Here is an 18,449-nt window from a genome sequence, read left to right as displayed (position 1 = left end):
GATACAAAGATCTTCTATGTCTTCTGACTTCTGAGTCCACTAATGACAGCAATTTTTATCATTTATTAAAAATGACTCTTTTTTTTAAATCTTGGATGACACAAGAATGTTATTTAAAACTGAGGCAAAACACTGCTTTTTTTCTGTTTAAATCATTCTTGTTTAAAATGTAAAATGTATGTTTTTTACAGCTACATGCTTTATTTAACATTCAGTGTTAATAGCTTCTTAACAACTAACCCTTGATATTACCATAATATGATTTATGCATTATTATCCCAAATGCATTAGTCAGTAATACACATCTTGTGTTGCTTGTAAAACTGCACTGGGTTCTCAGCAGCCAAACATGCAGTTGTTGGTTTACTCAAAAAGAAGTAAAGTAGTACATCTTTCTAAAAGGCTCGCTGCTAAGGAGCGCAGAATGGTTTAGGACTGCGAGTTGAGCAAATTCACAACATCACCGTACTTTTGATCTGTAGCTGCAGGAAACACAACATTTTTAATATCACCTCATTAAAATGTACTGCGTGTATTTTAAATATTACAATGCATTCTGCAATAGCACCCACACTGCTAGACATGTATAGTATAAACCCTTGAAATGTATAGTGTCTGGAAGACATATTCCTGTATATTGGGCTGCTTTTTAAAGAAAACCTGGTAGGTTAAAAAAAAAAGGAGATTTTTGTACTGTTGGTTTATGCTGAGAAGCAGTGTCATAGCTCCAGGGTTCTTGGTTTGATCCTGAGCTCAGGTTATTGTCTGTGCAGAGTTCTCCCCAGGTTTTTGTGGGCTTCCTCTAGGTTCTCAGGTTTCTTCTCACCTCCCAAAATCATGCCGGTTAAATTGCACCCTAAGCGTAAATGTGTGTGCATAGTGCACTGTGATAGTCTGGCGTCCCATCCAGGGTGTAGTTCCATCTCACACACAGTATTTCTGGGATTTTAGTGAACTAAAGCGTTACTAAAGATGATTGAATCAATGAATGAAAAACAGCAGAGATGAAGAGGGGATGCTTGAGTCTTTTCTTGAATGTGTTTGAGACATAAACAGCTGACAAAGAAAACAAACTGTCGCTCTGTGTAGTGATGTAATATTTAGATCAATTGCAGAACAGGGGCTTCAGAACAAACGAGCACACTGGAGTACAAAGTAAAACCACTGCGTCATTCTTACTAAGAAAACATCTTCCGCATAATGCCAGTATTTCAGACCTGATTCTTAAATGAAGAATTCTTAAATGGGACATTCTCAGTACCAGTCATGATATACTGTACGTTACTTGTTATTTCTGCTCTAATATATCTGTTTCCTCAGCTCAGGCATTTATTTAATAATTATAAGCTGAGTCGGGTGTGTTAAAGCAAAATGAAATGAAATGAAGCAATGGAAAGAAAACGTACTTCAAAGCAGGGAAATCTGAACAAAAATAATTTAATGCCTCAAGCAAGTGACTACTTCCATGAGGAGCTTTTAATCTAATCTTGTTAAGATAACATAAGATGTACCTTTATTGATCCCACGTAGGGGAAATTCAAACAGACACAGCATCACAAGTAGGATGAGTAACATCAAAGAAAGAAAGAAAGAAAGAAAGAAAGAAGATAATTTCCATAAATACAATACAATAGAAATAATAGAAACAATGAAACAGATTTGTGTGTATGTACATATGCTAGAGTTCTATATGTATATGTACATGTGCAATATCCTCAGTAATTATACACATGTGCAAGATCTGTGAAATGACAATTAACTGTTGAGTGTGTGTTTCTCTGAAACTCAATCAGTGGAGTAGGAGGTATTGGGTATTGTTGCATTGTGGAGTCTGATGGCTGATGGCACAAAAGAGCCCCCCAGATGTTTTTGAGGCACGTGGCTAGATGAATCTGTGGCTGAATGTGCTCCTGAACCTCCTCAGTCCAGCGTAGAGAGGATGAGAAGGATTGTCCATGATAGCTTTCAGCTTCCCTCTCATCCTCTTCTGAGTCACTTCCTCCACCCTGTCCAGGTCCATCCCTACCACAGAGCTGGCCTTCCTCACCAACTTGTTCAATTTGTTGGCACCACAAGTCTCAATGCCACCTCCCCAGCATATCACAGCAAATAAGATAACACTGGCGATCACAGACTGGTAACACATCCGTAGCAGCCTAGTGCACACATTAAAGGACCTGAGCCTCTTCAGAAAGAACATCCTGCTCTGTCCTTTCTTATAGAGGGCCTCAGTGTTGTCTGACCAGTCCAGTCTGTTACTGAGTTGCACCCCTAGGAACTTGTAGATGTCCACTATCTCCACTCCCTCCCCCTTATGGCGACAGGGTGGTCCACCACCAGCTCCTTGGTTTTCCCCATGTTGAGCTGGAGGTGGTTGTTGTCGTCACACCATCTTATAAAGCTTTTGATAAGGTCTCTATTGTTCACTATTTATGCTCTTAAACTCTCTGCCACACTTGATTATCGACTTGACAACTTGATGTGTCCGTTACAGCTGCTTTTCATCAGTCTGATTTCTACATTGAAAATGATTTGTGGGTTGATGAATAACAGATACATTCCAGGCAGCATTTCAGACTGTTGACAGCATCACAGAAATACAGTTTATTCATTCAGAAACTGTGAAGGCATAAACCCTGATTTATGACAGAGCAGCTCTGACAGAGACCAGGGTGAGATATGAGATATTAGTTGAGAACGTTAATTCTGTGTAATGTAAAGTGTCTTTGAAGCAGTGTTTATTACAGTGTGATGTGTTGATTGAGTTGTGTTGAGGATATGTTTGTCATTTGTGTGTGTGTGTGTGTGTGTGTGTGTGTGTGTGTGTGTGTGTGTGTGTGAGACTCACATCATAGCCGCTGTTGCGGATGCCCCTCCTGGCGCGTTCCCTCATCACCAGCAGATCCAGCTCAGTCTCCACAGGACTTGGCGTGTTCAGAGACTGCCTGCTCCAGTACGCTGGCTCCCTCTGACTCTCACTGAACACACAATATATCGTCATCTTAACCTCCTGGCAGAGGCAGAATTTATGATATTATAAGATAAATCTCAGCAGGAGTCCCCGGACCACCAGCTTCTAACTTGCCCCACCATCCACCACTATATTTTACAGTGCTTATTTGGGGAACTTTTTTTTGCATGCCAAAAGTTTGATTTTGGTCTCATTTGATGTCAACACACAATCTTTTATGTAGTTCCAAAAAGCTTGGTATAGTTAAGGAGTTTTTTGCAGGTTACACCTTACCATGCAACCTTTCCAAAAAGATATGTCTGAGGCACCTTATGGCTGATTTTGAAATTTGACTCCCAGATTCCAATTAAACTGTGATTGTTCCAGTGGATTTTGCCTTACTCACCATCCTCTGTGCAAGCACATTCTCTTTCTGGTAAATTTCCAAGTTCTTCAGGGTTTGTTTTTTTTTTTTTTTAAACTTTTTAATTGGCACTTTATTATTTTAAAAAGTTAAAGAAGTTTGTATGAGACATTTTGTACAGGAAATCTGAAAAGTTTCTCCATTTGCTGAGCACAAAACAGACTCGCTGTGTGTACTCGCTGTTTATCCAATTATTTTTGCCCTTTTTGTGATAATAATTCTGTATAATTCTATTTTGTTTACTGTGTTGTTACACACTGTACTGTTTCCTTTTCAGTGTACTGTACTGTACTGTGCTACACAAGGCTGATTATCTTGGGGTCTGGATCACCGTAGCCCTAAGCAGTATTAAAATATTAATACAACTGTCTTGCTAAATAAAATTCAATGAAATAATGATGTTTATTACTATTTCAATAAATAAATCTTGAAATATTTAATACTTTACTGTTAAATTTTGATTCTTACAATTATTATTTCAATGTAAGCAACAGCCAAGGCACGTCCTGGCTAAGAAAACCAAATCTGATTCTATTTACCTAAAAACATAACTGGAGGTGGTGACTCGAAATGTTCTTTTCAGCCAACACGTTTCATTTGATGTCCTTGCTCTCTTCTTGTGACAACTGTATACATCTCTCCTTTCTTCTCTCTCTCTTTTTCATCTTTCTGTTTATTTCTCTATCTGAATCTACTGAAGCAGGATGACTAATAGCTCATCCCCCTGGTGTGTGAACCTCCCCCTACCTCCTGTGGTATTTGACGTAAGTGGACGGATTTCTGTCCTCCGCAGGTCCCTGAGTGTCCTCAAGGTCCAGAGAAGCATTTTCACGTCTCAGTCTCTCTCGATGGCTGTGTCGGTGTCCTCCGCTGCTCGTCGGCCCATCACTGTATCCTTTTCTCTTAGCCTTCTGACGCAGTTTGTTCCTGTAGTGCTCTATATCGGACTTCTGCTTCAGGCCCATGTTCACCTGCAAACACACACACACACACACACATTTAACCTCCTGGCCAAGGAAAGCAGGGTTTCGGCTGAAATATCCTGATACACAGCAAAAAATTTTCTATCAAGTTCTGTTGGATGTCTTACTGATGTCTCATTATCTCCAAGACGTATTGATTTTATATCACTACAATTGTTAAATCTATTTTAAAGGTGACATTTGTACATTTTAGAGCCTGCATGATGAATTGCAACTGCAATCAAAAATTAACCAGCCTAACCCTTCCTCCTAACATCCAAAACAAACTAAACATGGCTTGTGAAATGCTCTCTCAGGTGAGGGTTGCACTAATTTCTGTGCCAGAAAAATTTCAACAAAAGCCTAAAATTAGCATGAAAAAATTTGAGTGAAATTGTAATGACAAAAGTCGCTATTTCTAAGGTATTGATGAAATTAAATTATTATAATGAGTCTAGAAACACACCTTTGCACCTTATATATATATATATATATATATATATATATATATATATATATATATATATAAATAAATACACACACACACAAACATATGTATGTAAACAGTAATTATTTTATTGTGTTGAAATAAAACATAAAATTAAAAGCACCATTTACTGTAATTGATAATTTGTGTATGGGTCCTAGCACCTGAAGCAAGTAAACGTACCAGTAATAATGACTGTTATACATACCACAGGTAAGCAGGCTTACCTCTCCATTGAGCATGACAGAGTCTTGGCTGTGATTTGTGGAGTCGGGGTATGAGTAGTTGAGTGGAGCGGCCATGGGCTTAATGCTGATGAGCCTCAGGGAGCCAGTCAGAGAGTCGTAATGCTCTGTGGGAGCAAAAAACAAGTTCTAACAACCAAAACCAAACAGCATGGGGGGAAAAAAAGATAAAACAGAGCTGCACATATCCATTCCTGGGAATTTCCCATCCCAAGCACATTCTTATTAGAATTAATTCAACTAAATAACAGTCATCAGGGATATATAACTAATTTGCATCACAAAGAAGTTGCTATAAATAAGAACATCAAATTTAGTATTTAAATACAGCATACATATGGTATCACAGGGAAGTTTCTAGAAAATCCTATTTAGATGTGTGATTTGCAGCCCTTTACAAAATGCCAAAACAAGACTGACAGAGGGTACAAGGACCTTAATATATGATCTATAGCTATATTTTGCATATAACTTAGCTAACATTGTTATATTATGCTGGAATCATGTTTTGTGGTCCTACTAGTCAACATTTCAAATAGTTTTTGGACAAAACAGCCGTTGTGTTCTCCGGGCCAAAGAGGAAAAGGACCATCCAAGCTGTTATCAGCATAAGGTTCAAAAGCCGGTTTCTGTCATGGCATGGGGTGTGTCAGTGCCCATGGCATGGGTAACTTGCACATCTGTGAGGGCAACATTAATGCAGAAATATATGTACTCATTTTGGAGCAACATATGCTGCCATCTAAAGCCGGACAACACCAAACCACATTCTGCCCGGTTTACAAGCGCATGGTCATGTAAGCAGAGGGTGCGGGTGCTAGCATGGCCTGCCTGCATCCTGACCTGTCTCCAATTGAGAATGTGTGGCACATTATGAAGCACAAAATAAGGCAAAATAATGCCCCGTACATTTGTGCAGCTGAAGAAATGCATAATGGATGAATGGGGGAAAATTCCACTTGCTAAATTTAACCAACTGGTGTGTTCAGTGTTCAAACGCTTAAAAAGTGTTATTAAAAGTTAAGGTGATGTTACACAGTGGGAAACAGTCAACTGTCCCAACTTTTTTGGAGTGTGTTGCTGTCCATTAACAGATGTAGTATGTTTTGAGCCATATTTTATTAGTTTGCATAGGTTTCCACTAGACATAAACATGCTATCATTAGAAGACAACAATTACTAGTAGTGACCCAAAATGACCATTATAGTTTCTATTAAAAACCAATACAATTCCCATTATAACAATTAAAACCATTAGAATTTTTGTAATGGCTTTTATTGTTTGTTTTTTCAGCAGGGATATGAGAAAGCAGGCTACTTAAGACTTAGCTAATAAGCACAAGGATGGTGACCAAATATGAGCTTCGATATGTATGTCGCACATAATGTACTAATAGCTTGTTTTAATGCATTTTATGCATTCAAGGGTTTAATGGCTGACTTTTTTTTAAAAAAGTCTGAATACAGCCCAGACCTCTAAGTAAAATCGAGCGCTCCTGAGCTGAGGCAGGGCGAGGGGAGCTTGGCTTTCCTCATCATGTCTTGTTCTGTATCAGCAAGACAACGTCCAAAACCCATTATCCCCTGATCGAGTAAAGGGTATAACAGAGTGGACACTAACATGTCCCCACACACAGTTTACCCTTCTCCTCTAAATGGTGTTGGTCCAGTGTTTTGTAGGCATCTCTTGGCAGCTGAACTCGTGCAGTTGATGTTTTAGCATATTGTGGGTGGCAGTTTATTATGACACACATATACTGTATACGTGACTCATTTATTTGTTTAGTGGTCTGTATAGAAAATAACAGAGTGACGATGAAAGAAATAAAGTGTCAGTAACTACATTTTACCTTGTAACGTGTGTTAATATAGAAACAATAATGAATTAGAACAAGTGCATTCATACTATAAACATACTGTGATTTGCCTTATAGACAGCGCTATTTTCATAAATGCTGTTATAAAACAATAAATAAATAAAACAACAATGCTGTGGTGTAAAGATTAAGATCGTCGTGTGCTTATCTCTATATTCTTCTATAATATATCTCTATATTCACAATATACATATAGTGAACTTAGTATTGTTTGCCTTTACTCCTCTACACCTGTATACTGTAATTATTTCTAATCATTACAGTATTATTTTTCACCCAGAAGAAGACGGGTTCTATTTTGAGTCTGTTTCCTCTCAGTGTGTCATCTCCGAGAGGTTTTTTTCTCTCTGGTTTGGACATTAAGGATCTAAATCTACTTTGGGATTTGTGTAAAACTGCTTGTGATAATAATAATAATAATAATAATAATAATAATAATAATATGTTTAATTTATATAGCGCCTTTCCAGAGCTCAAGGACGCTTTACAATACAATGATACATAAACAATGAACAATCATGGACAAATACACAACATGAAAAACAAAAACCAACCAAACACAGAAAAGAAACACACAGTACAGTCACTGAGAAAATGCATTATAACAGATTCGGACAGATAACACTGAGAAAACAGATAAGTTTTTAATTGGGATTTGAACTTGGAGATGGATGTGATGCTCAGAAGTGTGAGGGGGAGAGGATTCCAGATTTTAGGTGCTACAACACTGAAAGACCTGCCACCCATGGTTGAGAGACGAAATCTAGGGACAGAGAGAAGTCCGAGCCCAGAGGACCTGATGATGTCTATAGTTAAAGGTGCTTTACCAATATCAAATAAAATTTGAAATGTTATGTATATAATAGTGGATTAATATTATGCATATTATGGTAATTCTGGGTGTGTTGTATGCATATAAGATGTAAATAAGGTTGCTTGACGTCAACAACTGTGATGAATACAGGCCACTGTTATTTTTCTCACTGTGTCCCTCTATATATTTATATGTGTGAATGTGTCTCTCACCAGTCCTCGCATGTGTGTCCTCCTTCGCGGCTTTCTGGCCTGTGTTTCTGTGCGCCGAGGAGCTCCTGCCCGTGTTCAGCTTCGCCGAGCCGTTGCTTGAAACCGAGCCGTCCTCACTCGGTAATTTGCTGCGGGTAGCCATGGAAACAGAGGCAGCGATAAGCGGACAGTGTGTGGTAAGATGCAGTTTTAGTGACAGGTTGGCACACCCTCCAGCCCTGCTGGTAACCTGGGTAAACTCGCCTTGCGTCACAAAAACTCCTCCACCAGCGCCGTTAAAAAGGAACCACAACAGCAGGACACCGCGGAGGCGACGCTGTTCCTATCTGGGTATTTTTAGGGCAGCAAAGGAGCAATTTGACCCTTTGACTTGAAAGACTATAATGTATGTGTGGACAGAGTGAAGCGATCTTGAGCAATGATTATGTATCTAAAAAAAAATTGTGTTTTAAATAGAGCTCGGGAAATGGTGTCTAAAAGCTCTCTTGGAGGGAGAAATGATTTTCTCAAGCATTACCATGATTCAGGAGAAGCGGCTTTTAATTGCCGCAGGGTGAGATGGGTTTAGTTGAACTAATTGCTGAAGTTGAAAAGCTCTAGGGAATAAAAAAAAAAAAAATTTGCACGGTGGAGAAAATCTGCTAATCGCCTGGGCATATGTGCCAACAATCTACCATGCACAGTGCACCCATCCTGCTGGACGCTCAAAACACGTACACACATATACATACACACACTCGCACATTTGCATTAAGAATACACACACTGTGAAAAAGCAGGCAGACAGGGGGTGGGAGTGAACACACACTTTCACATCTCTGCAGGAGCCCTAAGGCACTCTGAATCATATATGAGTCTGTAGCCAGGAGCACCTCTCTCTCTCTCTCTCTCTCTCTCTCTCTCTCTCTCTCTCTCTGTGTGTGTGTGTGTTGCTTTCATCCTGTCGATCTCTACTGCTTTTTCTCTCTTCTCGTTATCATTCAGTCCCCCCCCCCATCAGTTTCTACCCACATTCTGTTCTTATGAGTATTCCACTTTTTTCTCATCTCTCTCAATATGTTCTCTCCTCTCCTCTGTAATCGTTTGGGAGGTTGGGAGGGGTGACAGCAGACAGCAAATTCTCTTACTGTTGGTCAGAAACACAGGGCATGTACAGAAATAAAACAGAGTGAAAATGAACAATGGGGGAAAAAAACAGATAAGGTCAACAACAGAAAAATGCTGTCATGCCGCAGATTTCATGAGTGCCTAGAACTGGGGGTACAGAAATACTCTATGCACCACCAAAAACAAAAAAACAAAAAAGAAAAGATTTAAAGCACGAGTGGAGAAGTGCTCAGAAATGAAAACCTGTGATTATAATGGTTTTAAGAGTGAAAAATACAACAACAACAAAAAAGACAAGACGATGCATAAGCAAAAAAGTGCTCAGGAAATAAGACATGATTCCGATGCTTTAAAAAGATGACGCAGTGATACTTATGATTTCACTTGTGATCTTTAAAAAAAAAAACATGATGCATAAATGCAGAAGTGCTCAGAAAATAAAATGATATTCTGATGGCTTGTGATAGATATCTTCTTTTTTTTAAGAAAGAAAAGCTTCCACAAGCATTGAGCATGCCTCATGATCTTCTTCTTCTTCTTTTTAAAAAAAAAAAATAAATTAAATGATCACTCCTTATTAGGATACCAAGGATTCTAAGATACTGGGTTACTAGGATACCAAATTTGAGTGTTATATTAAACACTCAGCAGTTTATTTTAATTAGAAAAGAGTTCTTTTCAAAAGGATTAAACATCAGCTGAATTCACACATCAGGGAAAAACGCATAATAAAGACCATCATAACTGATAAAAAGTGTTTTGAATTCAGTGCTCGCTCTACCAGAATCAGTAAGGTTTAACCTGACATGAAGAACTGAGTTTACATGAACAAATGAATTAAAAATATTCGTTTATATATTTAAAAACTTTTTTTGTATTATATGTGTCTAGTTAAACATCCACGTGCAATCTCCCACTTTGGAGTTCGAAATAACATTAAATCGCATAACATTACAGCAACAATGCTAAATGAAATATGTATTAGCTATGTGTATTAGCCTAAGTTAGTTAATATTCAATCCCTCCAGTATTTTGCGATTTTGCAGTTGCAGAAATTAATGCAAAATCAAGCAAACTCCACAATATTCGGATGAGCTTGCAATTTTCCTAAATTACAGCAGATTCTCCACAGATTTGGGCCAAGACGTGTCATGTGACATCATCACAACGCGCATTCAGCCAAAGCCCTCTTCGATTCACGTGCGTTGAACATGAGTGCAGCTAAAAGGTCTCATTTACCAACGAACATCACTGCGAAAAACCGCAGCAAAATCGAACATTTTTGGCCGTAACAGTGACAAAAAAAACTCAGCGAAATCCTGTACAGAATGAATATGATTATTAATCTGGTTAAGGAAACATCAAGAATATTATCATCTAGTCTGTTTTAAAAATGTTGAAAAGGGATTTTGTAGCGTAACCAATGACTGTACACACATATGTGTGGACGTTGTAGCAGTATTAAACAAAAGCCTAATTGTCTCTAGTGACCTCTAGCGGCTGGCTGCAGTATAATAATTTAAGTTCCGCCCATTCCCATATTAGTGGATGGTAAACAAGCCGAACTTATGTTTTAAATGACAAAGATTTTTCCTTTCAAGAAATGTGTTTTATGTGACTTATTTGAAATAAAAGGGCATAGTTGATGAGATGACTGACTTGAGGTTTCAAGCATGAAAGTCAAGTCTCATGAACAAAAACGCAATTTCTAACAAGCACCTAAATCTCTTGATAGTTTTTGTTCTTCTGTAAACTGTTATAGCTGACCCTCAGCAGGGAGTTCTTTGCAGTTTTCTTGGTATGTTGCTCATTTTTATGTTGCGTTAGCTTGTTGTACTGATATTATAATTAGAAAAACAAAGTGATGGCATAAACCAAGGCAGCTAACACTGGCTAAATTTCATAACAATTTACTATCGGCCATATGAGCTTAGCAAACACTTTTTGCACCTTTTTAATGAACTCCACTGACAGAATGAGCGACGCATAAAAGAATACACTTGACCACCATTAGGACGGGTAACTTATTGCAGGTGTCAGAGCTATCTGAACATCATGGAGCACAGTGATTTTTATTTGCTCAGAAATACAGCAGGTTGTGTTAAGTTTAAATTCTGACCACTGTTTAAAAGTGTATTTTTAGTTGGTATATTACATTCTCAACTTGTACTTAGAGTACTTTGATTAACATGATGGATTATGAATCCCCCCTTGTGGGATTAATAAATAAAGCTGTAAACTAACATTGGCTAGCTAGAAAATGATAGTCAGACATGACTCAAAGCTCTAAAATCTTTTCCTAAGAATGACTACGTTTTCATATACAACAATAATCTAATTATTGACCTTATTCTGAATTGTGATTAAGGTGTTCACATGAGTCGCTTTGAGAATATTCCTTTCATGTTCCCGTTTTACACGTTATAGAACATAGATCGATTAATGGCACGTCATTACGTCACCGCGCCACACTGTCCGACGTTCCCTCCAGAATTTCACGAATCAACTTACAGTTCGTCTTCGTTATGGTACTGTATACAGTTTCGGGTGTTTTTATTTTTAATTTTTATGAAAGCTTCAAGTGCAGTTATTTATTTGTCGTGCTATACGTGCAAATAGTCGACTGCTTGAAGCCGTGGGTTGCAACCCAAACCACGTACTTACCTACTATATAGTAGCCGAAATACATGCATTTCTCCTACTATATAGTGGGTAAGTATGCGGTTTCGGACGCAGCCGTGTTCTCATGTTTGCCGTCAAACGGTTGAGCACTGCCGTGTGTGTATGTGTCCTGTCGCAAAATGCAGTGAAAACTCCCACACAACGTTAATAGTGTGATTAAGGTGTTTACATGTCTGTAATACACATCGATAATGTGACTAAAATAGGAATACTCCACGTGTCTTAATTCGATTTGTGTTTACTTCGAGTATGACTTTAGTCGGATTAAGCTAATCAAAAATTCCTGTTTACATTGTAGTTTCTGTTTCTGTGTTTACATTGTAGTTTCAGAGTATTGTCTTAATCGGGTTAATATTGGATTATTGTTGTCCATGTAAACATACTGATAGGTATAATCAAGACACTGAGTACATCAGTCAAGATGGCGACTTTGAATTCGACCAAATGTAGGCTTCAGAACCACATCATGGGAATCAATGGCGCCATGTAGTCCACTCATACAGTATATACAGTCGGTGTTGTTACTGTATTTTGTCTTATCATTGGGGTAATATACCACCACAGTGATACTGTTACACCCCAACTTAAGCTTCACAAAGCCTCATGTATAAAATCAAATGCCTTCATCTCAGAACAGCTAGCAAAATGATTCTTCTGACAACATCTGATACTGTGTTATATCATGAATAATGCACTCTGCCCATGTACTATAAAAAAAAAACATAAATATGACACCATGACCTTGAAGTAAACTAGCATTTGCCGACTTGCAGACAGTCTTCTGGGTTTTGCATCAGACACAACTCACACACACACACACACAGAGAGAGTATTTTGTTACTGATAAATTTTCCCTTTTTATGCATTAGGAGAGAAAGAGAAACCTGCAGAGACGTCTTTATCTTCGTGGTGCTAAATGTGAACTAAACTGAAGCAAGTTCAGAATCCCAGAAGGAGGAAGCACAATAAGCTGTGATGCATTAAGGAGGAAATTACAGCTGAGGAAATAAGTGGTACCCAACCCACTGATGTCCTTAAATGTCTGTGATTCCAGTGCACCATGGAAAGATGTTTTTCAACTGACATCTAAATATATCAATGACTTTGCTCCCAAATGCATGACAGAGAAGCTCTTGTCTTTTTAGTCTGGTCTTTCTTGGGACCATTTTACACCCATTTTCTCTGGCGTGATGCATCGAATACACCATTATACACCGTGTATTATAGCTTCTAGGTGAAGTGTTATGTTCAGTTTACTAATTTTAGCACTACAGAAATTGAGCATTGCTAAAGTCGTAGGGTAGTCAGCGGACAGGAATGCAGAAACAGAATTTTATGGCTTGACAGTAAAACACACTGACCTGCGGTGTATCTCTGTAGACTGTGGTCTTTTGGAGGCTGTACCGTCCTGTAGGACGCCTTTGTCCTGCGTTAGCGGAGCGTCGCGTACTGGGAGAGACAGGACGAGGGTCTCTTTAGTAACAGCAAGCGTCTCCTCACCCTGCTGACCCATGTGCTGCTTAGCATAGTCAAAACCCTGCACCGGCTGGAGAGGAAAGGAGAGGAGAGGAGACCAAAAGAGAAAAGAGAAAAAGAAAAATAGAGAGTAGAGAAGACCAAAAGAGAGGAGATGAGACAAGAAGAGAAGAGAAGAAAACAGAAAAGACCAAAAGCGAGGAGATGAGACAAATAGAGAAGAGAAGAGAAGAGAAGACCAAAAGTGAGGAGATGAGACAAACAGAGAAGAGAAGAGAAGAGAAGAGAAGAGAAGAGAAGAGAAGAGAAGCCCAAAAGCGAGGAGATGAGACAAGAAGAGAAGACCAAAAGCGAGGAGATGAGACAAGAAGAGAAGAAAAGACAAAAGAAGAGAAGACAAAAGAAGGGAAGAGATGAGAAGAGAAAGCCCCAAAATGAGGATATGTGATAATAAGAACAGAAAAAAAGATGACAAGAGAAAGAGAAGAGAAGAGAAGAGCACTTTCAAAGTGCTGGTATTCATTTCATGCAGCAGTGCACTGTTAACTGCACTGATTTATTAATACACTCAGACTATTCTCAGAGTCGCTGTATTTCACACAGCTCATATATGACGTTTATCCTCGCTATGAGATATTTAATACGGAAAGCTCGTGGATCCTCTCTCTTTAAGATGAATTATGGATCACTCTCCAGCTGAGACAGCATACGGACATTGGAGCATCTCTCGGTTGTTAAGAAGATGCCTCAGTGTGTCTGAGGGTGTCACTGTGAAGATGCGGCAGGGGAAAATATAAACACTTGACAGTGTTTAATAATTCAGGACTTTTTGCACTTTTATTGTGCTGGCTGCTGTCACATATATTTGAAGCAGGAATCAATAAAATCCCATCTTCTGCACCTCTCTGGACTAGGAACGGTGAAGACAGCTCTAAATTTAGCTAGCAGTGAGTGAATCCACAGAGACAGCTCTTTCCATTACACTCGGACTTTTGCTAGTAAGCTGACCTTGAGCTGTGTGTGTCCTCTTCTTTAATAATGTACTTCACATGTACTCTAATTCACTCAGGGGAAATCTGTTCTCTCTACTCTAAGTCCTTATCAGGCTGAGAAGTAGGGAATGAGAAATCTGTGATGATAATCTGTATATAAAATTTTAAATTTTTCCTGACCCTAGACCTGGAAGTTGGTTGTTCTACAGGCTGTACTTTGGAAGCTTATTCTGTTTTCATAAAAGATCTGATTAAAACTGTATTGATTTGTACACAATTTAATGTTGATATATTCTTAAATATTTTTTATATTGCAGCACCTGGAAAATCCTGCTGAATTTTTCAGATGCTGTGTCAAAAGCACATAGTAATCCATATTAGCAGAAAAATCAGGCACTAACGGTGATCTTTAATCTACCCAGTAATCACTGATACATATCCAGGTCATTCAAGATCATTGACTAACTTCATTAATAAATTCCAAAAGATAGATAAATATAAAGATAGGCATAAAAATTTAGGTTTGTACATTTTAAAATTCAGATTGTAATGCCTCATTTCTCATTTCACAGAAATAATCCTTTATATACAATAAATCTTATTTTAACCCTCTACTGCATGAATTATTACATTTACATTAAAAAAAATGTTTTATGGATTTTTGAATTAGTTCATATAATAATAACGTATTTGTAAAAAAAAATATGTGGGGTAGTTGGTAAATTGTTGCCATATGGAAACAATCTGCAATGGTGGAAAGTATCATGTAGTAAAAAAAAAAATAATAATACAAAATGTATGAGATTCCAATTCCAATTACTGTATTTTCCAGACTATAAGTTGAAAATTTTATCCAAATAAGTTTTGGGTGAAGTATCTTTGTAATCCATTCTCTTGAATTCTTAATTCTTTCTCTTGAAACATAAAAATTAGAAAATAAGATGCAATTGCAAAATGTCTGACATCACTTCAGTTTTTTCTTACATTGAATGTGAAAAAAATGTAAATATAATATTAGAGAAGTCTAGTGTTTATTTTTGCTATGTAGGCCTGTTTCAGTTCAGGAATTCTCATACCACAGTTTCATTATCGCATATTGCTGCCATATGGCAACAATTACATTTTACCACTTAACAGCATATTCAAAATATATTAACTTGTTAAAATGACAAAAAAATAAATGTTAACTTATCTTAGATAGTGTTTATTTTTTCCTTGAAGTAATTGTGCCTAAATATTGACTAATTTGTCAAATTTTGAGAGCCCTCCAATGATGACCTTCATCATGCCATGTGACTGCAGAAAAGGAAGTGCAAACAGCACTTCATGGTCATGTGACATGGCTTTTTTTGTATTGCCATGGCTAAAAGACACCTTTTTCCAATTTCATAGGAAAGTAGTAGTGCTGGAGAAAAATGAATTGTTGCTATATGGCAACAGCATGCAGTAAAGGGGTAATAGTCATCTCACAAATGTAGCTAAGATTGAACTGCATTTGTGGCGAGAACTGAACCTCTCAAATCTCCATTGCAATGCACATACAGTACTTATTGCATATAAGCCAAAAAATCATGGACTGTGTTGCGATGAACACAAAAGCACACGTACACACACAGGCATGCAATTAATCCGCAAAAGAAGCTCTAAAGGCTGCATTCATCTTAAGTGAACAGTGTCTCGCTGTGCTCTCCTGGATTCACCTCAGTGTCTGCTTTATGTATTTTCTCTGAAGCTACAGTGTCTCAGAGGTGAAACTGGAACAACGTATTAACTGAAGATTTGTGAGAAAACGCACATTTCCCTGAAAGCAAGATTGAGAAAATAAGGGTTCCTGATTGGGGGAAAGCAGATGGTGAGAGTGTGATCAAAGCTAAGGCTGTGAGGAGAATAACTATGAGATTAAAAATGAAGTGTCCATGTCATCATCAGCTCATTTAAAATCAACACAGAGAGCCGAAATCTACTCTGCAACTTCTGCTGCTGTGTATCTCTGCAAGAAAACCGTCTGTCTTCAAAAATGAGATGTCACATATACAACAGCACAGCTAAATGTTTGACTGTTGTTGGTTAAGAAAAGGTGTTGGTGAATTTTTTAGTAGCTGTTGTCTTGTTGCATGACCCATTTTTTCTTTTGAGATTGAGATCAAGGACAGATGTCTTGACATTTTCCTTTTGACAGCAAGTTATCCTAGCCCAGATTCCTCAAAACAGGCCCAAACCATGATACTATCACCACCATGTTTCACAGATGGGATAAGGTTCTTATGCTGGAATGCAGTGTTTTCATTTCTCCAAACATAACCCTACTCCTTTAAACCAAAACATTAGATTTTTGTCTCATCCATTCACAAAAGATTTTTCCAATAGCCTTCTGGCTTGTCTATGTGATTTTTAGCAAACCGCAGAAGGGCAGCAATGTTCTTTTTAGAGAGCTCCTTGAAACCCTGCCATGCACACCATTGTTGTTCAGTGTTCTCCTGATGGTGGATTAATAAACATTAACATTAGCCAATGTGACAGAGGCCTTTAGTTGCTTAGAAGTTACCCTGGGTTCCATTGTGACCTTGTAGACTGTTACATGTCTGGCTCTTAGAGTGATCTTTGTTGATTGATCACTCCTGGGGAGTGTAATAATGGTCTTGAATTTCCTCCATTTGTACACAATCTGTCTGACTGTGGATTGGTGGAGTCCAAACCCTTTACAGATGGTTTTGTAACCTTTTACAGCCTGATGAACATCTCTTTTTCGGAGGTCCTCAGAAATCTCCTTTGTTTATGCCATGATACACTTCCATGTGTATCATGGCAACACTTTACAACACACTTACATGTTGTAAAGATTAGACTTTGATAGATCACTGTTCTTTAAATAAAACAGGTGACACACCTGATTGTCTGATTGAACACCTGACTCTAATTTCACTTTCAAATTATCTGAAAATCTTAAAGTTTCACATACTTTTGCACTCACAGATATGTAATATTGGATAATTTTCCTCAATATATAAATGACCTAATATAATATATTTCTCTCATTTGTTTAATTGGGGTCTCTTTGTTTACATTTAGGACTTGTGTGAAAATCTGATTATGTTTTAGGTAATATTTATGCAGATATATAGAAAATTCTAAATGTTTCACAAACTTTCAAGCACCACTGTATATCAATCAACAAAGCAGCAGTTGATGGAAACCTTCAACGATTTATTTGTGAAATGTGCTTAAAATGTCTGAAACCTTATTAATGCAAGTATAGTTATTTAAGTCGAAATAACTGCCTCCAGATTTAATTGTAGTTCTTGGCTTTGCACTTGAGCCAGGACCAATCAATGCATTGGAGCTTGGCTAATTTCTATTTTCACCCGAAGGACGCAGGCTTGCGCTGGTCAAACAGCATGATCGATGACCTTTCTCCTTACAGCTATCGATTTCACAGAAAGGGAAGAAAACAAGATCACAACCGTGCAGCTAAACACCATGCACACACAACACTACAGACAGCAGTACCTGATGGTGGTAACTCCCATCTCTCCGATATGAGGTCTGGACAAAAGGAGGATTAAACACACAATGGATTTAATAACACAAGGATTAGTCACATGGACATGATGCCTATGTTCTCTGTGCATTCAGTAAGTTAAAAAAAAAAAACAAACACATAGTGTGGCTTGTGAAATCTTGAAAACAAGTGTTACTGGGACATTCTATAACCTGTTTTTTGTCCGTTTTCTTTTTTCATAACTGATTTCAAGACACACTTGATTTAACAAGGTCAGACCTGACAGGTTTACTGATAGTAACAACATCTAGCCTTTCCTAAAATGTAGGCAGCAGCCATTTTAGTTTCAACATAACTGAACGTCAAAAATGTCCTAAATTACATTACAGGAGAATAAAAAGTGCTGTGATAAACCCAATAACATGTGTCTTCTTAACTGTTGATGTTCTACAGTAAATAGATGAGATTTTTATATGTTTTTTATATCCACTATGTTTTTTAATATCACTTCTTTTGCTGGAATTTGAGTATTTCTTTCTGGGTAACAAAACTGCCTGAAAAAATAGGGCTGCATTTTTCCCACTGGAAAAAAAAAACTGCATTACATTCTGACACATTGTGGACAAAATAAAAAAATGGTTAAAATATACACTGATAAATAGTATATTTTCATAATGTTCAATTTATTTATTGAAATTTTAATGAAAGTCCATTTTAATGCT

General features: G+C 37.7%; 1 protein-coding gene across 8 annotated transcripts in view; it reads right to left on the bottom strand.

Moving 5' to 3' along the window:
• Positions 1 to 18,449, bottom strand: part of kiaa1549la (KIAA1549-like a) — an 83,069-nt gene that overhangs the window by 10,028 nt on the left and 54,592 nt on the right. For 6 of the 8 annotated variants that reach the window (XM_053631351.1, XM_053631348.1, XM_053631347.1 and 3 more), the window contains exons 12-17: positions 17,736 to 17,771; positions 13,122 to 13,306; positions 7,972 to 8,099; positions 5,051 to 5,175; positions 4,122 to 4,345; positions 2,849 to 2,978 (exon numbers count right to left, since the gene is read on the bottom strand). In XM_053631351.1, coding sequence (XP_053487326.1) covers positions 2,849 to 2,978; positions 4,122 to 4,345; positions 5,051 to 5,175; positions 7,972 to 8,099; positions 13,122 to 13,306; positions 17,736 to 17,771 — 828 coding nt within the window. The remainder of the gene's footprint in view (positions 1 to 2,848; positions 2,979 to 4,121; positions 4,346 to 5,050; positions 5,176 to 7,971; positions 8,100 to 13,121; positions 13,307 to 17,735; positions 17,772 to 18,449) is intronic. The other 2 variants (XM_053631350.1, XM_053631354.1) reach the window with 1 other exon arrangement.

Source organism: Ictalurus furcatus, chromosome 8 (genome assembly GCF_023375685.1).
Source record: "Ictalurus furcatus strain D&B chromosome 8, Billie_1.0, whole genome shotgun sequence".
NCBI lineage: Eukaryota > Metazoa > Chordata > Actinopteri > Siluriformes > Ictaluridae > Ictalurus > Ictalurus furcatus.
Note: the sequence above shows the minus strand (reverse complement) of the source record. Positions and strands in the feature narration are given on the sequence as shown.